Source organism: Oncorhynchus keta, unplaced genomic scaffold (assembly GCF_023373465.1).
Source record: "Oncorhynchus keta strain PuntledgeMale-10-30-2019 unplaced genomic scaffold, Oket_V2 Un_contig_3376_pilon_pilon, whole genome shotgun sequence".
Taxonomy (NCBI): Eukaryota; Metazoa; Chordata; class Actinopteri; order Salmoniformes; family Salmonidae; genus Oncorhynchus; species Oncorhynchus keta.
Genome location: NW_026287222.1, coordinates 495,001 through 517,051, shown reverse-complemented (window position 1 = coordinate 517,051; position 22,051 = coordinate 495,001). Strand labels below are relative to the sequence as shown.

The following is a 22,051-nucleotide window of genomic DNA, read 5'->3' as shown; positions in this document are numbered from 1 at the left end:
GGGGGTGGAGCATTCACTGTCAATAACTGTCAGGCATGGACAATCGAAGGGGAAAAGCTACACCGGACCCAGATAAATCAGAAAAATATCTGGGCATGAAAGTGAACCCCTGGCTGGGGATTTGAGAGTACAAATCCTCAAGTGGGTCAGCGGAATCAATCAAGCGCCACTACAACCCGGCCAAAGAGTAAGCGTACTAAACGCATACGCAGTCCCCCGAGTGATATGTATGGTAAACCACGGGGACATCAGGACAGTCTAACTAACTATCCTAGATGGGATGGTTAAAACAGCAGTGAGAAAGTGTCTGCACCTACCTCCGTCAACCTGTGACGGCCTGATCTATGCAGGAACAAAGACGGCGGCTTAGGCATTGTGAAGTTGGCAAAAATGATAGCAGCAATCCAGGCCTGAAGGTTATTTAACCTGGCAGTGTCGTCAGACCCACTGACAAGGGCGCCAGTCAAATACACAATGCCACAGGAGGAATTTTCTAAACTGTGGATACGGGCAGTGGGAGTCCCGGAGCAAACTCCGAAACTGGGAGAAAGCCTAGATGCTATGATGCCAGTCGGGGAAGATGGCTCAAGCACAAAGGGAGCAGAGGTGGAGACAAAAAAGCACAAGCAGCTGTGGAACAACCCCTCTAACTGGAGGTCGAAAGGATTGGAGGATTGGGAGGCGCTGCCAAGCCAAGGAAATGGAACTGGCAGGTTCCACCAAGACAAGATCAGCTACAGCTGGCTCGCAGATCCAGCAGCGGTGCGATTTAAACAGCGACACTATGAAGCTGCGCTTAAACTGAGGACAAACGTACATCCTACAAGGGAGACATTGGCTTGCAGATCCAGCAACGGTGCGATTTAAACAGCGACACTATGTAGCTGCGTTTAAACTGAGGGCAAAGTGGAAGCCATATCCAGAAGGTTGGAAACAATATCACCCATACTAGGGCAATGCCCGGCAGTGAAGGCAGCCAGGCTGAAAAGGCAGGCAGGCTGAGAAGGCAGCCAGGCTGAGAAGTCAGCCAGGCTGAGAAGGCACACTACTTGCCGAGGAAGCAGCGAAGGTGGGGTGGAAAGCTCTCCATCTGCTATAAGCGACCTGGGTGTCCAGCCTGCTTTAAAACTAACATGTCAGCAACCAGGCCACAGAGCATCATAACCTCTGGGTTCACAATGACACGGCTATATACAGAGGCTGGTACACGCATACACACCAAATTATTTACATAACCCAACTCTGTTCAGGCCTTTTCCTATGCCTGTAATGCCTCTTTCAGTGTAACTAATTAATGGTTGATGGAAGAGAATGTTAGAGAACGTCCTTGTTGCTCAATGTCCCGGTAAATCTGCCTGATAATGAATAAACTGCGCTTTGGTTTTTGTCATAAAAGACCCAGATGGTTGTTCCTGTACATAGCCCACATACTAAAGAAATACAGCGCCGGCTGCGTTGACCTTAGCCAAGGATTTTCATTAACTTCCAACCCACCTGATCCGATGGACATTATTATTAAAATGGGCCAAAGAGTGAAGCGAATTGTCAAGCTTCCCACAGAACCAACTTCCGTTTCGAGCCAAACCTCCATGAAACTTTTCCTTACTTTCAGTCAAACTTGCGAAAAACAAGTTCACTTCAGAGAAACTTTCCTAAAGAGCCACATTCACTTCAGAGAAACTTTCCTAAAGAGCCACTTTCACTTCAGAGAAACTTTCCTGAAGAGCCACTTTCACTTCAGAGAAACTTTCCTGAAGAGCCACTTTCACTTCAGAGAAACTTTCCTAAAGAGCCACTTTCAGAGAAACTTTCCTAAAGAGCCACGTTCACTTCAGAGAAACTTTCCTAAAGAGCCACATTCATTTCAGAGAAACTTTCCTAAAGAGCCAAGCTCACTTCAGAGAAACTTTCCTTAAGAGCCACATTCACTTCAGAGAAACTTTCCTAAAGAGCCATGTTCACTTCAGAGAAACTTTCCTAAAGAGCCATGTTCACTTCACAGAAACTTTCCTAAAGAGCCATGTTCACTTCAGAGAAACTTTCCTAAAGAGCCATGTTCACTTCAGAGAAACTTTCCCAAAGAGCCATGTTCACTTCACAGAAACATTCCCAAAGAGCCAACTTAAATCTTTACTTCATGAGCATCACTGTACTGCACTGTGGCTTTGGAGGGAAGGGGGATATGTGGGGAAGATCTCTCCCAAAGCCCTTGACTGTGAGTGGGGTTGGAGTCTCGAAGGGGTTCCCCTTTGACCGGGGGTAGGGTGGTAGAGTTGTCAGGGGGTACAGAGAGGGAAGAGGAGGATATCGACTGGACCTGTTCCTCTGTAGTTCTTTGGATGAGGCTTTAATTGAGTCTGGACCTCTGTGAACTCTATGGCTTCATCCCAAATGGACCCTATTCCTTATATAGTGCACAACTTTTGAATAGGGCCCATAGGGCTCCGGTTAAAAGTAGTGCACTATGTAGGGAAAAGGGTGTCATTTGGGACGTAGGCTATGTGTCGACGTCCAACAGCTTGATCAATGAGTATCTGATTATGGAGCCAGTGTTAGCTAGTGGAATTAGCTGATTGCTGATGACACGCACTCTCTGTCTTCTGACTCTTGTTTGAGATTTTGTTCTCTTTAATCAAACTCCTGTCTCTCTCTCTCTCTCTTATTTTACCGTCTGTCTCTCTACTGTCTCTCTCTTCTTTTACCTTCTGTCTATACGGTCTTTCTCTCTCTCTCTCTTCTTTTACCGTCTGTCTCTCTCTCTTCTTTTACCGTCTGTCTCTCTACTGTCTCTCTCTTCTTTTACCGTCTGTCTCTCTCTCTCTCTTCTTTTACCGTCTGTCTCTCTACTGTCTCTCTCTTCTTTTACCTTCTGTCTCTACTGTCTCTCTCTTCTTTTACCTTCTGTCTCTACGGTCTCTCTCTCTCTCTTCTTTTATCTTCTGTCTCTCTCTTCTTTTATCTTCTGTCTCTCTCTCTCTTATTTTACCTTCTGTCTCTCTCTCTCTCTCTCCCTACTTTTACCGTCTGTTTCTCTACGGTCTCTCTCTCTCTCTCCCTACTTTTACCGTCTGTCTCTCTACTGTCTCTCTGTTCTTTTACCTTCTGTCTCTCTACTGTCTCTCTCTTATTTTACCTTCTGTCTCTCTCTCTTCTTTTACCATCTGTCTCTCTACTTTCTCTCTTCTTTTACCTTCTGTCTCTCTACTGTCTCTCTCTTCTTTCACCTTCTGTCTCTCTACTGTCTCTCTGTTCTTTCACCTTCTGTCTCTCTACTGTCTCTCTGTTCTTTTACCTTCTGTCTCTACGGTCTCTCTCTCTCTTATTTTACCTTCTGTCTCTCTCTCTCTCTCTCTCTCTCTCTTCTTTTACTGTCTGTCTCTCTACTTTCTCTCTTCTTTTACCTTCTGTCTCTCTACTGTCTCTCTCTTCTTTCACCTTCTGTCTCTCTCTCTCTCTCTTCTTTTACCGTCTGTCTCTCTACTTTCTCTCTTCTTTCACCTTCTGTCTCTCTACTGTCTCTCTCTTCTTTTACCTTCTGTCTCTACGGTCTCTCAATTGTCAATTCAAGGGCTTTATCTCTCTCTCTCTCTTCTTTTACCTTCTGTCTCTCTACTGTCTCTCTCTTCTTTTACCTTCTGTCTCTACGGTCTCTCTCTCTCTCTCTCTCTTCTTTTACCTTCTGTATCTCTACCGTCTCTCTCTTCTTTTACCTTCTGTCTCTACGGTCTCTCTCTCTCTTCTTTTACCTTCTGTCTCTCTACTGTCTCTCTCTTCTTTCATCTTCTGTCCCTGCGGTCTCTCTCTCTCTCTCTCTTCTTTTGTCTTCTGTCTCTCTCTCTCTTCTTTTACCTTCTGTCTCTCTCTCTCTCTCCCTACTTTTACCGTATGTCTCTCTACAGTCTCTCTCTCTCTCCCTATTTTTACCGTCTGTCTCTCTACGGTCTCTCTCTCTTTTTTTACCTTCTGTCTCTCTCTCTCTTCTTTTACCTTCTGTCTCTCTCTCTCTCTCTTTCTCCCTTATTTTACCGCCTGTCTCTCTACGGTCTCTCTCTCTCTCTCTCTCTCTCCCTACTTTTACCATTTGTCTCTCTCTCTCTTCTTTTACCTTCTGTCTCTCTACGGTCTCTCTCTCTCTTCTTTTACCTTCTGTCTCTCTCTTCTTTCACCTTCTGTCTCTCTACTGTCTCTCTGTTCTTTTACCTTCTGTCTCTACGGTCTCTCTCTCTCTCTTATTTTACCTTCTGTCTCTCTCTCTCTCTCTCTTCTTTTACCGTCTGTCTCTCTACTTTCTCTCTTCTTTTACCTTCTGTCTCTCTACTGTCTCTCTCTTCTTTCACCTTCTGTCTCTCTCTCTCTCTCTCTTCTTTTTTACCGTCTGTCTCTCTACTTTCTCTCTTCTTTCACCTTCTGTCTCTCTACTGTCTCTCTCTTCTTTTACCTTCTGTCTCTACGGTCTCTCAATTGTCAATTCAAGGGCTTTATCTCTCTCTCTCTCTTCTTTTACCTTCTGTCTCTCTCTTCTTTTACCTTCTGTCTCTACGGTCTCTCTCTCTCTCTCTCTCTTCTTTTACCTTCTGTATCTCTACCGTCTCTCTCTTCTTTTACCTTCTGTCTCTACGGTCTCTCTCTCTCTCTCTTCTTTTACCTTCTGTCTCTCTACTGTCTCTCTCTTCTTTCATCTTCTGTCCCTGCGGTCTCTCTCTCTCTCTCTTCTTTTATCTTCTGTCTCTCTCTCTCTTCTTTTACCTTCTGTCTCTCTCTCTCTCTCCCTACTTTTACCGTCTGTCTCTCTACGGTCTCTCTCTCTCTCTCCCTATTTTTACCGTCTGTCTCTCTACGGTCTCTCTCTCTCTTTTTTTACCTTCTGTCTCTCTCTCTCTTCTTTTACCTTCTGTCTCTCTCTCTCTCTCCCTTATTTTACCGCCTGTCTCTCTACGGTCTCTCTCTCTCTCTCTCTCTCTCTCTCTCTCTCTCTCTCTCTCTCTCTCTCTCTCTCCTACTTTTACCATTTGTCTCTCTCTCTCTTCTTTTACCTTCTGTCTCTCTACGGTCTCTCTCTCTCTTCTTTTACCTTCTGTCTCTCTCTTCTTTTACCTTCTGTCTCTCTACGGTCTCTCTCTCTCTTCTTTTACCTTCTGTCTCTCTCTTATTTTACCTTCTGTCTCTCTCTCTCTCTCTTCTTTTACCGTCTGTCTCTCTACTTTCACCTTCTGTCTCTCTACTGTCTCTCTCTTCTTTCACCTTCTGTCTCTCTCTCTCTCTCTTCTTTTACCGTCTGTCTCTCTACTTTCTCTCTTCTTTCACCTTCTGTCTCTCTACTGTCTCTCTCTTCTTTTACCTTCTGTCTCTCTACTGTCTCTCTGTTCTTTTACCTCTGTCTCTAAATTGTCAATTCAAGGGCTTTATCTCTCTCTCTCTCTTTTTTACCTTCTGTCTCTCTACTGTCTCTCTCTTCTTTTACCTTCTGTCTCTACGGTCTCTCAATTGTCAATTCAAGGGCTTTATCTCTCTCTCTCTCTTCTTTTACCTTCTGTCTCTCTACTGTCTCTCTCTACTTTTACCTTCTGTCTCGGCCTCTCTCAATTCAATTCAATTCAATTCAAGGGCTTTATTGGCATGGGAAACTTTTACCTTAAAGACATTACAAATGTCATATTATAAATATATATATACACAATGTACAAATAGATAAAGGACACAAGATAAAATAAATAAGCATAAATATGGGTTGTATTTACTGTCTCTACGGTCTCTCTCAATTCAGGAGGTTAGGAAGTGCAGCTTTTCCACCTCTCTTTCTTTTACCTTCTGTCTCTCAATAGCTATGCTCACTGTCTCTCTCTCTCTTTCACTCTTCTGTCTCTCTACTTTTTGTTTCTCATGATTTGGTTGGGTCTCTCTCTCTTTTTTTACCTTCTGTCTCTACGTCTCTCTCTCTCTCTTCTTTTACCTTCTGTCTCTCTACTGTCTCTCTCTTCTTTCATCTTCTGTCCCTGCGGTCTCTCTCTCTCTCTCTTCTTTTATCTTCTGTCTCTCTCTCTCTTCTTTTACCTTCTGTCTCTCTCTCTCTCTCCCTATTTTTACCGTCTGTCTCTCTACGGTCTCTCTCTCTCTTTTTTTACCTTCTGTCTCTCTCTCTCTTCTTTTACCTTCTGTCTCTCTCTCTCTCTCTCTCTCTCTCCCTTATTTTACCGCCTGTCTCTCTCTCTCTCTCTCTCTCTCTCTCTCTCTCCTCTCTCTCCCTACTTTTACCATTTGTCTCTCTCTCTCTTCTTTTACCATCTGTCTCTCTACGTCTCTCTCTCTCTCTTCTTTTTTACCTTCTGTCTCTCTCTCTCTTCTTTTACCTTCTGTCTCTCTCTCTCTCTCTCTCCCTCTTCTTTTACCTTCTGTCTCTCTCTCTCTCTCTCTCTCTCTCTCTCTCTCTCTCTCTCTCTCTCTCTCTCTCTCTTCTTTTACCTTCTGTCTCTCTCTCTCCCTTCTTTTACCTTCTGTCTCTCTCTCTCTCTCTCCCTTCTTTTACCTTCTGTCTCTCTCTCTCTCTTCTTTTACCTTCTGTCTCTCTCTCTCTCTTCTTTTACCTTCTGTCTCTCTACCGTCTCTCTCTCTCTTTTTTACCTTCTGTCTCTCTCTCCCTCTACCTTCTTTTAAATTCTGTCTCTCTACGGTCTCTCTACGGTCTCTCCCTCTCCCTTCTTTTACCGTCTGTCTCTCTACGGTCTCCCTCTCTCTTCTTTTACCTTCTGTCTCTCTCTCTCTCTTCTTTTTTCTTCTGTCTCTCTACAGTCTCTCTCTCTCTTCTTTTACCTTCTGTCTCTCTCTCTCTCTTCTTTTACCTTCTGTCTCTCTACTGTCTCTCTCTCTCTCTTCTTGTACCTTCTGTCTCTCTCTCTCTCCCTTCTTTTACCTTCTGCCTCTCTCTCTCTTATTTTACCTTCTCTCTCTCTCTCTCTCTCTCCTTTTACCTTCTGTCTCTCTCTCTCTCTCCTTCTTTTACCTTCTGTCGATACTGTCTTTCTCTCTCTCTCTTCTTTGATGTCTGTCTCTCTATGGTCTCTCTCTCTCTTCTTTGATGTCTGTCTCTCTATGGTCTCTCTCTCTCTCTTCTTTTACCGTTGATCTCTACTTTCTCTCTCTCTCTCTCTCTCTCCTCTTTTCACAAACCAGAGGACAATAGACACAAACCACAGAGGACAATAGACACAAACCACAGAGGACAATAGACACAAACTACAGAGGACAATAGACACAAGCCACAGAGGACAATAGACACAAACTACAGAGGACAATAGACACAATCCACAGAGGACAATAGACACAATCCACAGAGGACAATAGACACAATCCACAGAGGACAATAGACACAATCCACAGAGGACAATAGACACAAACTACAGAGGACAATAGACACAATCCACAGAGGACAATAGACACAATCCACAGAGGACAATAGACACAAACCACAGAGGACAATAGACACAATCCACAGAGGACAATAGACACAAACCACAGAGGACAATAGACACAATCCACAGAGGACAATAGACACAATCCACAGAGGACAATAGACACAATCCACAGAGGACAATAGACACAAACTTTTAGGACAATAGACACAATCCACAGAGGACAATAGACACAATCCACAGAGGACAATTAGACACAAACTACAGAGGACAATAGACACAATCCACAGAGGACAATAGACACAATCCACAGAGGACAATAGACACAATCCACAGAGGACAATAGACACAATCCACAGAGGACAATAGACACAAACCACAGAGGACAATAGACACAATCCACAGAGGACAATAGACACAAACCACAGAGGACAATAGACACAAACCACAGAGGACAATAGACACAATCCACAGAGGACAATAGACACAATCCACAGAGGACAATAGACACAAACCACAGAGGACAATAGACACAATCCACAGAGGACAATAGACACAATCCACAGAGGACAATAGACACAATCCACAGAGGACAATAGACACAAACTACAGAGGACAATAGACACAAACCACAGAGGACAATAGACACAATCCACAGAGGACAATAGACACAAACCACAGAGGACAATAGACACAAACCACAGAGGACAATAGACACAAACTACAGAGGACAATAGACACAAACCACAGAGGACAATAGACACAAACTACAGAGGACAATAGACACAATCCACAGAGGACAATAGACACAAACTACAGAGGACAATAGACACAATCCACAGAGGACAATAGACACAAACCACAGAGGACAATAGACACAAACCACAGAGGACAATAGACACAAACTACAGAGGACAATAGACACAATCCACAGAGGACAATAGACACAATCCACAGAGGACAATAGACACAAACCACAGAGGACAATAGACACAATCCACAGAGGACAATAGACACAATCCACAGAGGACAATAGACACAAACCACAGAGGACAATAGACACAATCCACAGAGGACAATAGACACAATCCACAGAGGACAATAGACACAAACTACAGAGGACAATAGACACAATCCACAGAGGACAATAGACACAATCCACAGAGGACAATAGACACAAACCACAGAGGACAATAGACACAAACTACAGAGGACAATAGACACAAACCACAGAGGACAATAGACACAAACCACAGAGGACAATAGACACAAACCACAGAGGACAATAGACACAAACCACAGAGGACAATAGACACAATCCACAGAGGACAATAGACACAAACTACAGAGGACAATAGACACAAACCACAGAGGACAATAGACACAAACCACAGAGGACAATAGACACAAGCCACAGAGGACAAACACAATCCACAGAGGACAATAGACACAATCCACAGAGGACAATAGACACAAACTACAGAGGACAATAGACACAAACCACAGAGGACAATAGACACAATCCACAGAGGACAATAGACACAAACCACAGAGGACAATAGACACAAACTACAGAGGACAATAGACACAATCCACAGAGGACAATAGACACAATCCACAGAGGACAATAGACACAAACTACAGAGGACAATAGACACAAACCACAGAGGACAATAGACACAAACCACAGAGGACAATAGACACAAACCACAGAGGACAATAGACACAAACCACAGAGGACAATAGACACAATCCACAGAGGACAATAGACACAAACCACAGAGGACAATAGACACAAACCACAGAGGACAATAGACACAAACCACAGAGGACAATAGACACAAACCACAGAGGACAATAGACACAAACTACAGAGGACAATAGACACAATCCACAGAGGACAATAGACACAATCCACAGAGGACAATAGACACAAACTACAGAGGACAATAGACACAAACTACAGAGGACAATAGACACAATCCACAGAGGACAATAGACACAAACTACAGAGGACAATAGACACAATCCACAGAGGACAATAGACACAAACCACAGAGGACAATAGACACAAACCACAGAGGACAATAGACACAATCCACAGAGGACAATAGACACAATCCACAGAGGACAATAGACACAAACCACAGAGGACAATAGACACAAACCACAGAGGACAATAGACACAAACCACAGAGGACAATAGACACAAACCACAGAGGACAATAGACACAAACCACAGAGGACAATAGACACAAACCACAGAGGACAAATAGACACAAACCACAGAGGACAACAGACACAAACCACAGAGGACAATAGACACAAACCACAGAGGACAATAGACACAAACCACACTTACACTACTTTTTAGTAGTTAATATGTGATGTAGGAGAAAGAATTTGGGGTTAGGTGGAACCAATATGCAAAAGTTTCAACAGGGCATTCTAGGAACAGGGTCCGGGGTTAATCGAAAGGACTTTATCCCCGTTTTCCTGGGGTCGCCGTCAAGCAAACTGTGTCCAAACTTCTAAAAGAGTCTATAACTATTGGCGTGTCTATCCTGCTGTGTAGGCTTGTCTGCTCCCAAATGACACACCATTCCCCTTAGTGCATTACCAGGACTCTAGAGCTCATAGGACTCTGGTCAAAAGTAGTGCAATTAATAGGGAGTAGGGTGCCATTTGGGATGTATTCTATGTTCATTTGTATTTTAGAGGGTTACACCATAACATACATCATTAGCCTCAAATAGACTCCATCAAGTCATTACACATTTCATTTACTTTAACTGCAAAATCGGGGGACTTTTATAGAGAAAGGGGGAAGAGAACGAAAGAAGGGGGGGGGGGGACAAACGACCACGGCCAACAAGCGGATTTGATCAAAAAATGAAAAGTAAAAAACTGATACCAAATCCAAAAATAGAGAAAGAAGCCCTGGTCCAGATAATTAGCAGCGATTCACCTCGATCGCCTGTTAAGTAGGAGTCCTAATAAACACACTTATATTAAACAACTATAAAAAGGTGGCGATAGGAACTTGATTCATTTCTATGTTTCCATTCTGCCGAACAATTAATGAGTGAGAGACGAGGGAGTGAAATATGTAAAGCGTGTAATACTGAATTAACCCCCGACGCAGAGCGGAGAGAAAGGCCACGGCCGGTCAGTCAAAAATGCGTCACATTTCAGTTCACTCAGAGGTAAGGGATGAGATGAGAGTGCCACTCTGAAATTATTCATATGTGTCATGCATTCTGTGTGTGTGCGCATGTGTGTGTGTGTGTGTCAGAGAGAGAGTGAGAGAGAGAGAGTAAGACCGAGAGAGAGAGAGAGCTCCTGTGAAATGGGGGTCTGTTTCATTATGTCCATGCTTGGTGAGGAGAACAGCGTCTGTGTGTGCGCACGCGCGTGTCTGTGTGTGCGCACGCTCGTGTGTGTGTGTGTGTGTGTGTGGGGGGGGTGTATTGTTGTATTGTTGTTTTAGACTGAGAAAAATCAGGAGAAATTCAAAAGAGACTTCCCAACCAACACCTATATTACAGACAGAGGAAGAGGCCCAAAAGGCATCATATTCCCTATAGCAAGTAGTGCACTATGTAGGGAATAGGGTGCCATTTGGGTTGCACACAGAGAAGGTATAACAATATGATAGATAAAACACACCCCTCCCTCCCGCTATCTTTATCCCTCCCTCCCTCCCTCCCTCCCTCCCTCCCTCCCTCCCTCCCTCCCTCCCTCCCTCCCTCCCTCCCTCCCTCCCTCCCTCCCTCCATATTTATCACTCCCTCCTTCTCCCCTCCCTCTCTCCCTCTTTCCCCCTCCCTCTCTCTCTCCCCTTCTCTATCTTCCTCTCCCTACATCAGTCCCTCCTTCCCTCCACTCCTCCAGCCCAATCCATGCCCATCAGTCCCTTTCTCTCCCCAGAACTTAATCTGCCCTGACAATATACAAATGAGCCTTCCACATTTGCATAAAAGCAGTTCATAGGTGACTGGAAGCTGCCCATTAGCTCTCCATCATACCCGCCTGTCTCTCTTCCGCTAATCCACACATTTATATACTGCGCTGTATGCTAACGCTAGCGCTACGCTAGCCTGTCTGTCAGTCTCTCTGTTAATCCACACATTTAAATACTGCGCTGTATGCTAACGCTAGCTCTACGCTAGCCTGTCTGTCAGTCTCTCTGTTAATCCACACATTTAAATACTGCGGTGTATGCTAACGCTAGCGCTACGCTAGCCTGTCTGTCAGTCTCTCTGTTAATCCACACATTTAAATACTGCGGTGTATGCTAACGCTAGCGCTACGCTAGCCTGTCTGTCAGTCTCTCTGCCAATCCACTCATGTACTTACCGCTATGCTAGCTAGCCCGCAGGGCCCTTAGGCTATCGTTTTAAAGGATTATTGTAATGACGCACAATACAGACACTGATACGGAGCTGCTTGACTGTTCAATAAAGAGGATGTAAGTGTTATGGCCGGCAGTCAATGCGGCTGTCGGCCAATGAGGCGAAAGGTATATAAATCGGTGAGATTTGATTGGCTGATGAGAGACCAGCGATCAAATACCTCAGCCATCAAACTGTGTTGAATGGATTCACAATAAGAGTACACAGCTGTATTGAATTAAGAGGAGAATGACATGTTCACTTGCTATTGAAGTCTGTACCCAGACGGCGGCGTGAGGCGAGACATCCCCAAGGCAACATCCAGGCCCACTGGCATCAACATTGTCAGTTGAAAACAATAGAAACCAAAGCCGAAACCAAGCCCACCTGTACAACAGTAGGGGAAACACTGTGTGTGCCTTTCCACTTGTCCCTTTCTCAAGGATCCCTTCTGCCTTCCATACAATAACAAAACAGATATCAAATGAGATATCTGACCTGGATCATTTTAGATCGGAGTGATTACATGGAAATGGGGATTGCTGATTATAGTTCTGATCGAGGATCAGGTCCCCCTTCTCCATGTAATGTTATTCATGACGCTCTGAAAGACAAAACTGATCCTAGATACTCTACTCTGAGACCAGAGGAGGCTGCTGAGGGGAGGACGGATCATAATAATGGCTGGAACGGAGTGAATGGAATCATCAAACTATCTGTTTGATATGTTGAATACCATTTCACTTGTTCTGCTCCGGTCATTACCATGAGCCCCTCCACCCCAATGAAGGTGCCACCAACCTCCTGTGGCTGAGACGCTTTATGAATACAGACCCTGGTTCATTCTATCCATCAGCCATTGACTGAGAGGGCCAATGCAGTGTGCCCTCGGTGACCCTGTATACAGCATCTCATCTGATCCTTACCTGGGTTTAATGTAGATGACTGGAGAGTGTATGGAGGAGCAGCCTGGCCAGGACAGCCCTCTTAAAGAGCTGTATAACTGCACTGCACTACAGTCTCTACTTTACGCTCACATACATTTTACATTTAAGTCATTTAGCAGACGCTCTTATCCAGAGCGACTTACACCATGATGACCACGCCGCCAAGGCCGACGGGTTTTATAAAGTCACGTCAAGGGCTCTCAAAACACTACTGGAATAAACAGGTATGGACACACACATAACACACACACACACACATAACACACACACACTCTCCCTTCCTGTTAGTGACTTTGGGGTATCTTCAAAGTAACAGTAAATGAGTGAGTGTGTGTGTGTGTGTGTGTGTGTGTGTGTGTGTGTGTGTGTGTGTGTGTGTGTGTGTGTGTGTGTGTGTGTGTGTGTGTGTGTGTGTGTGTGTGTGTGTGTGTGTGTGTGTGTGTGTGTGTGTCCGTTTGTGTGTGTGTCCATCCATCTCCATGTATGTGTCCATTTGTGTGTGTGTGTGCGTGTGATTCCAGAATGCTTACTTGAGATCCTGGAAAGGTTCTGCTCTGATGTGGGATGTCTCCACTGAATGTCCGAAGACGACACCTTCGTTCCCTGAGAAAGACAACAGAACAACAATATGAGGACAATAGAAAGACAATAGAAAGACAACAGAATAACAATATGAGGACAATTAAAAGACAATAGAAAGACAACAGAATAACAATATGAGGACAATAGAAAGACAATAGAATAACAATATGAGGACAATAGAAAGACAATAGAAGAACAATATGAGGACAATAGAAAGACAATAGAAGAACAATATGAGGACAATTGAAAGACAATAGAAGAACAATATGAGGACAATAGAAAGACAATATAATAACAATAGAACAACAATATGAGGACAATTGAAAGACAATAGAATAACAATATGAGGACAATAGAAAGACAATAGAAAGACAACAGAATAACAATATGAGGACAATTGAAAGACAATAGAAAGACAACAGAATAACAATATGAGGACAATAGAAAGACAATAGAATAACAATATGAGGACAATAGAAAGACAATAGAAGAACAATATGAGGACAATAGAAAGACAATAGAAGAACAATATGAGGACAATAGAAAGACAATAGAATAACAATATGAGGACAATTGAAAGACAATAGAATAACAATATGAGGACAATTGAAAGACAATAGAATAACAATATGAGGACAATTGAAAGACAATAGAATAACAATAGAACAACAATATGAGGACAATTGAAAGACAATAGAATAACAATATGAGGACAATAGAAAGACAATAGAACAACAATATGAGGACAATTGAAAGACAATAGAAAGACAATATAACAACAATATGAGGACAATTGAAAGACAATAGAATAACAATAGAATAACAATATGGGGACAATAGAAAGACAATATAATAACAATAGAACAACAATATGAGGACAATAGAAAGACAACAGAATAACAATATGAGGACAATTGAAAGACAATAGAATAACAATAGAACAACAATATGAGGACAATTGAAAGACAATAGAATAACAATAGAACAACAATATGAGGACAATAGAAAGACAATATAATAACAATAGAACAACAATATGAGGACAATTGAAAGACAATAGAATAACAATATGAGGACAATAGAAAGACAATAGAAGAACAATATGAGGACAATAGAAAGACAATAGAATAACAATATGAGGACAATTGAAAGACAATAGAATAACAATAGAACAACAATATGAGCACAATTGAAAGACAATAGAATAACAATAGAACAACAATATGAGGACAATTGAAAGACAATAGAATAACAATAGAACAACAATATGAGGACAATAGAAAGACAATAGAATAACAATATGAGGACAATTGAAAGACAATAGAATAACAATAGAACAACAATATGAGCACAATTGAAAGACAATAGAATAACAATAGAACAACAATATGAGGACAATTGAAAGACAATAGAATAACAATAGAACAACAATATGAGGACAATAGAAAGACAATAGAATAACAATATGAGGACAATAGAAAGACAATAGAATAACAATATGAGGACAATTGAAAGACAATAGAATAACAATATGAGGACAATTGAAAGACAATAGAATAACAATATGAGGACAATTGAAAGACAATAGAATAACAATAGAACAACAATATGAGGACAATTGAAAGACAATAGAATAACAATAGAACAACAATATGAGGACAATTGAAAGACAATAGAATAACAATAGAACAACAATATGAGGACAATAGAAAGACAATAGAATAACAATATGAGGACAATAGAAAGACAATAGAAGAACAATATGAGGACAATAGAAAGACAATAGAAGAACAATATGAGGACAATAGAAAGACAATAGAATAACAATATGAGGACAATAGAAAGACAATAGAAGAACAATATGAGGACAATAGAAAGACAATAGAATAACAATATGAGGACAATTGAAAGACAATAGAATAACAATAGAACAACAATATGAGGACAATTGAAAGACAATAGAATAACAATAGAACAACAATATGAGGACAATTGAAAGACAATAGAACAACAATATGAGGACAATTGAAAGACAATAGAATAACAATATGGGGACAATAGAAAGACAATATAATAACAATCAAATAAAAATATGAGGACAATAGAAAGACAATATAATAACAATATAATAACAATATGGGGACAATAGAACGACAATAGAAGGACTGTATGGGGACAATAGAAGGATAATAGTTGTACAATAGAAGGACAATAGAAGGACAGTATGAGGACAATAGAAGGACAATAGTAGTACAATATAAGGACAATAGAAGGACAGTATGAGGACAATAGAAGGATAATAGTTGTACAATAGAAGCTATAGAAGGACAATAGTAGTACACTAGAAGGACAATAGTAGTACAATAGAAGCCATAGAAGGACAGTAGTAGTACACTAGAAGGACAATAGTAGTACACTACAAGGACAATAGGGCAAAATAACACAGACACTGGACAGAGGAACTCTGGCTAGAAGGCCAGCATCCCGGAGTCGCCTCTTCACTGTTGACATTGAGACTGGTGTTTTGCGGGAACTATTTAATGAAGCTGTCAGTTGAGGACTTGTGAGGCGTCTGTTTCTCAAACTAGACACTCTAATTATGAAATAACACATATGGAATCATGTGGTAAGTAAAAAAGTGTCAAACAAATCATTAACAAAAAAATATATTTATTTCACCTTTAATTAACCAGGTAGGCTAGTTGAGAACAAGTTCTCATTTACAACTGCGACCTGGCCAAGATAAAGCAAAGCAGTGAGATAAAAACAACAACACAGAGTTACACATGGAATAAACAAACATACCATCACAATAGAAATGTATATATACACAATGTGTGCAAATGAGGTAAGATAAGGGAGGTAAGGCAATAAATAGGCCATAGTGGCGAAATAATGACAATATACCAATTAAACACTGGAGTGATAGATGTGCAAATGATGAATGTGCAAGTAGAGATACTGGGGTGCAAAGGAGCAAAATAAAATAACAGTATGGGGATGAGGTAATTGGATGGGCTGTTTACAGATGGGCTATAGTTGGATGGGCTATTTACAGATGGGCTATGTACAGGTGTAGTGATCTGTGAGCTGCTCTGACAGCTGGTGCTTAAAGTTAGAGAGGGAGATATGAGTCTCAAGCTTCAGTGATTTTTGCAATTCGTTCCAGTCATTGGCAGCAGAGAACTGGAAGGAGAGGCGGCCGAAGGAGGAATTGGCTTTGGGGGTGACCAGTGAAATATACCTGCAGGAGCGCGTGCTACGGATGGGTGCTGCTATGGTGACCAGTGAGCTGAGATGAGGCGGGGCTTTACCTGGCAAAGACTTATAGATGACCTGGAGCCAGTGGGTTTGGTGACAAATATGAAGCGAGGGCCAGCCAATGAGAGCATACAGGTCGCAGTGGTGGGTAGTATATGGGGCTTTGGTGTTAAAACGGATGGCACTGTGATAGACTGCATACAATTTGCTGAGTAGAGTGTTGGAGGCTATTTTGTAACTGACATCGCCGAAGTCAAGGATCGGTAGGATAGTCAGATTTACGACGGTATGTTTGGCAGCATGTGTGAAGGATACATATTTTATATTTAATATTCTTCAAAGTAGCCACCCTTTGCACACTCTTTGCATTCTCTCAATGAGCTTCATAAGGTAGTCACATAGAATGCATTCCAATTAACAGGTGTGCCTTCTTAAAAGTTAATTTGTGGAATTTCTTTCCTTCTTAACGCGTTTGAGCCAATCAGTTGTGTAGTGACAAGGTAGGGGTGGTATACAGAAGATAGCCCTATTTGGTAAAAGACCAAGTCCATATTATGGCAAGAACAGCTCAAATAAGCAAAGAAAAATTACAATCCATCATTACTTTAAGACATGAAGGTCAGTCAAAGCATAACATTTCAAGAACTTTTAAAGTTTCTTAAAATGCAGTCACAAAAACCATCAAGCGCTATGGTGAAACTGACTCTCATGAGAACCACCACAGGAAAGGAAGACCCAGAGTTACCTCTGCTGCAGAGGATACATTCATTAGAGTTAATTACCCAAATAAATGCTTCACAGAGTTCAAGTAACAGACACATCTCAACATCAACTGTTCATAGGAGACTGCATGAATCAGGCCTTCATGGTCGAATTGCTGCAAAGAAACCACTACTAAAGGATAATAATAAGAAGAAGAGACTTGCTTGGGCCAAGAAACACGAGCAATGGACATTAGACCGGTGGTCTGATGAGTCCAAATTTGAGACTTTGGTTCCCACCGCTGTGTCTTTGTGACGCAGAGTAAATGAATGGATGACCTCTGCATGTGTAGTTCCCACCGTGAAGCATGGAGGAGGAGGTGTGATGGTGTGTGGGTGCTTTGCTTGTGACACTGTCAGTGATTAGAATTCAAGGCACACGTAACCAGCATGGCTGCCACAGCATTCTGCAGTGATACGCCATCCCATTTGGTTTGCGCTTAGTGGGACTATCATTTGTTTTTCAACAGGACAATGACCCAACACACCTCCAGACTGTGTAAGGGCTATTTTACCAAGAAGGAGAGTGATGGAGTGCTACATCAGATGATCTGGCCTCCACAATCACCTGACCTCAACCAAATTGAGATGGTTTGGGATGAGTCGGACCGCAGAGTGAAGGAAAAGCAGCCAACAAGAGCTTAGCATATGTTGGAACTCCTTCAAGACTGTTGGGAAAGCATTCCAGGTGAAGCTGAGAGAATGCCAAGACTGTTGGAAAAGCATTCCAGGTGAAGCTGGTTGAGAGAATGCCAAGACTGTCCAAAGCTGTCATCAAGATAAAAGGTGGCTACTTTGAAGAATATCAAATACTTTTTGATTTTTGAAAACACTTTTTGGGTTACACATGATTCCATATGTGTTAGTTCATAGTTTTGATATCTTCATTATTATTCTACAGTGTAAAAAAACAAAGAAAAACTGTTGAATGAGTAGGTGTGTCTAAACTTTTGACCGATACTGTATATAATGTAATTCAAGCCAGCTAAGGTCCTGATTAGCCAGTCCTGTGTAAGATGACACTGATGATGAGAAGTCCTGTGATATTACAATATTCATGTGCGTGATACTGACACCACGTCTCAAATGTGTGATGTGAGAATTGTCCATTTCGAAAGTTACACGCTGAGTAGACAAAACATTATGAAGACCTTAATATTGAGTTGCCTTAAAGCACACAGAACAGCCTCAATTCGTTGGGGTTATGGACTCTACAAGGTGTCGAAAGCATTCCACATGGACTCCAACGCTTCACACCGTTGTGTCAAGTTGGCTGGATGTCATTTAGGTGGTGGATCATTATTGATACACACAGGAAACTGTTGAGCATAAAGAAACAAAGCAGCGTTGCAGTTCTCCTACTACAATAACCTGTTCAAAGGCACTTAAATATTTTCTCTTGCCCATTCACCCTCTGAATTTCGCACATAGACAATCCATGTCTCAATTGTCTCAAGGCTATAAAAAAACCTTCTTTAACCTGTCTCCTCCCCTTCATCTACACTGATTGAAGTGGATTTAACAAGTGACATCAATACTGTTCCTAATGTTTTGTCCACTCAGTGTATGTTAGAAGTTTCACGTTTCAAACTTTATTCGCCACGTGCCCAGGACACAACAGGTGTAAAACAGTACAGTGGAATTCTTAACTTGAGAGCTCTTTCCCAACAATGCAGATGATAATAGAAAATAGAATAGAAACATGTATCCAAAAATAACATCAGTCTAAGTAGCCCATGTTAGAACACATGGCAATGACATCATATCTCCCCACACTAAACAGAGATAGTATGAGTGATGTTCTTGCATGGAGCACATACAGAAACATCCGTTTCTTCCCTCCATCTCTTCCTCCAACCCTCCCTCCAACCCTCCCTCCTTCCTCCACCCCTCCCTCCTTCCTCCAACCCTCCCTCCTTCCTCCAACCCTCCCTCCTTCCTCCAACCCTCCCTCCTTCCTCCAACCCTCCCTCCTTCCTCCAACCCTCCCTCCTTCCTCCACCCCTCCCTCCTTCCTCCAACCCTCCCTCCTTCCTCCAACCTTCCCTCCTTCCTCCACCCCTCCCTCCTTCCTCCACCCCTCCCTCCCTCCTCCAACCCCCTCCTTCCTCCAACCCTCCCTCCTTCCTCCACCCCTCCCTCCTTCCTCCAACCCCTCCCTCCTTCCTCCAACCCTCCCTCCTTCCTCCAACCCTCCCTCCTTCCTCCAACCCTCCCTCCTTCCTCCAACCCTCCCTCCTTCCTCCAACCCTCCCTCCTTCCTCCAACCCTCCCTCCTTCCTCCACCCCTCCCTCCTTCCTCCAACCCTCCCTCCTTCCTCCAACCCTCCCTCCTTCCTCCAACCCTCCCTCCTTCCTCCAACCCTCCCTCCTTCCTCCAACCCTCCCTCCTTCCTCCACCCCTCCCTCCTTCCTCCAACCCTCCCTCCTTCCTCCAACCCTCCCTCCTTCCTCCACCCCTCCCTCCTTCCTCCACCCCTCCCTCCTTCCTCCAACCCCCCTCCTTCCTCCAACCCTCCCTCCTTCCTCCACCCCTCCCTCCTTCCTCCAACCCTCCCTCCTTCCTCCAACCCTCCCTCCTTCCTCCAACCCTCCCTCCTTCCTCCAACCCTCCCTCCTTCCTCCAACCCTCCCTCCTTCCTCCAACCCTCCCTCCTTCCTCCAACCCTCCCTCCTTCCTCCAACCCTCCCTCCTTCCTCCACCCCTCCCTCCTTCCTCCAACCCTCCCTCCTTTCTCCAACCCTCCCTCCTTCCTCCAACCCTCCCTCCTTCCTCCATGCCTTCATTCTCCGTGAGCGATGAAAGACAACATCAATCACCTTGCAGACCTCCGCCACTTTCTCTCCCTCCATCTCTCACTCTCACCCCCCCCTTTCTTTCTTTCCTAGCTTTGTAATGGACAGATCTTTCCAATTACAGAGGGGAAAAGGAGGAGGATGGAGGAGGGGTGTCTGTTCGCCCACGACCCCCGACTGCTTCCACTTGACCTCCCCGCCGCCTCGTTTACCGGGAGAGACCACCATGCCAGGAAAGCAAACAGAGATAGGCATGTGCTTTTTCTCTCTTAATCTTTCCTTCACTCTCTCTCTCTCTCTCTGTCTACTTCTCCCTCTCTCTCTCTCTCTCTCTTTTTATTTTTTTCCCTACCTATCTCTCTTAATTTTCTCTTCCGTCCCTCTCTCTCAGTCCCTGTCTTTCTATCTAATGCTGATGTCTGCATGTAGGGCACACACAACAACTGTCTGAGTTCTGCTCAACCCACTCACTAGCAGTCGCTGTGCATTGCTGCACACAGGCCCTTAGCACCATCACAATCTATCTGGTTGCTATGGGAGCACTGACCTGTGAATGGAGCCTTTTAGACTGGGTAAATCCACCCAACTGACCCGCATTTAACATATAACTGTACCTACAACTACTTCAAACCCAACCTCAGTCCCGCAAGATTATTTTAGGCGTATGTGACACAACTCACTTGCCAGGCATGGACTCAACAATTCTGCTCCCTATAGGCAATATCAAAACGCTCAAAAATCTCCTAAGAAATAGGTTAAATCACCAGAGATTCTCACATGGCCCATTATATTAGGCTATCGGTATTGCTCTGCCACATCAGCAAATAGTCTAGAAGTAGTTTGAAGAGAGCAGATTCTGAGAGACTTGCACTTTCTCTTGAGCTACGTTTTATAGCCTACCTTTTAGGAGTGGGACGATTTTCAGACCGAGACAAATATGGGCGATCAATATTTATTTCTAACCAAATTTAGTAACCCATAGCCTAATCCTATTTAGGAAGTACATTTCCTTGGAAGGATAACGTGCCACGTGCTTCTACACCCATGTACAGACTATATCCTACTCTATTTAATAGAGACGACACGCGTGTGGCTACTGAACCTGAAGCAGCAGGACTGATGAGAGAGGAGACTTCTCTTGAGCTACGTTCTGCATATGTGATATAGCTTATCCTTTGGGAGGATGATTTGCTGGCAGAGACAAATAAATGGGTAATGGTTGGTTGAGCGCCCGGCACTTCTTTCCCTTATCAATAATGATTTACAGACATTGTAGTAAACTATAGTCTAATCATATTTGATTTAATTTCCTTGAAACGATAACTACCACTTGGTTCTCCGTTTATGCATAGGCAGCCTACTCTATATATACATTATTTGTGGGTAACGATTGAATTAAAATTGTCAAAAATGAACAAAAGAAAATAGCTTCTCTTTGCAAAGAGCAATTTCTCAAGCAAGAATTTAGCTAGGATTGTCTGGGAGTGGTCTGAGTGGGGAGGGGGAAACTGAAAACCAGCTGTTATTGGCAGAGAGGTAACTAATGTACAACATATATATAAAACACAGGACTGCACTGGGGTTTTAATAACAATCATTTGGGGGGTGCTTATATTTGTCCTAGTACAAACATGTACATGTGTGTAGTAGTACTTATGTGTGAATTTGAAATGTGTTTTTTTGGATATCCCAACTCCCCCTCAGAGTGAGGTCCCAGACAGGGTCTGCCTCAACAGCGAGCAATTAAGGTAAAGTGCCTCGCTCAAGGGCACATCAACAGATTGATCACGTTGTCAGCTCGGGGATTCAAACTAGTGACCTTTCGGCTACTGGCCAAACGTTCTAATCGCTAGGCTACCTGTCACCCTAGAGGCTACCTGTCACCCTAGAGGCTACCTGTCACC

The 22,051-nt window shown here is 43.1% G+C and overlaps 1 protein-coding gene and 1 long non-coding RNA gene across 3 annotated transcripts in view; both read right to left on the bottom strand.

Annotated features, from left to right (window-relative positions):
- LOC127923913 (zeta-sarcoglycan) overlaps window positions 1-22,051 on the bottom strand; it is a 369,996-nt gene that overhangs the window by 33,707 nt on the left and 314,238 nt on the right. For both annotated transcript variants that reach the window (XM_052508121.1, XM_052508122.1), the window contains exon 6: window positions 13,278-13,350. In XM_052508121.1, the coding sequence (XP_052364081.1) occupies window positions 13,278-13,350 (73 nt within the window). The remainder of the gene's footprint in view (window positions 1-13,277; window positions 13,351-22,051) is intronic.
- Window positions 2,056-5,548, bottom strand: LOC127923915 (uncharacterized). The gene is made up of 3 exons (XR_008116102.1): window positions 5,462-5,548; window positions 5,156-5,338; window positions 2,056-3,133 (listed from the first exon to the last, which is right to left on the bottom strand). It is a non-coding gene; the product is annotated as an uncharacterized LOC127923915 (long non-coding RNA).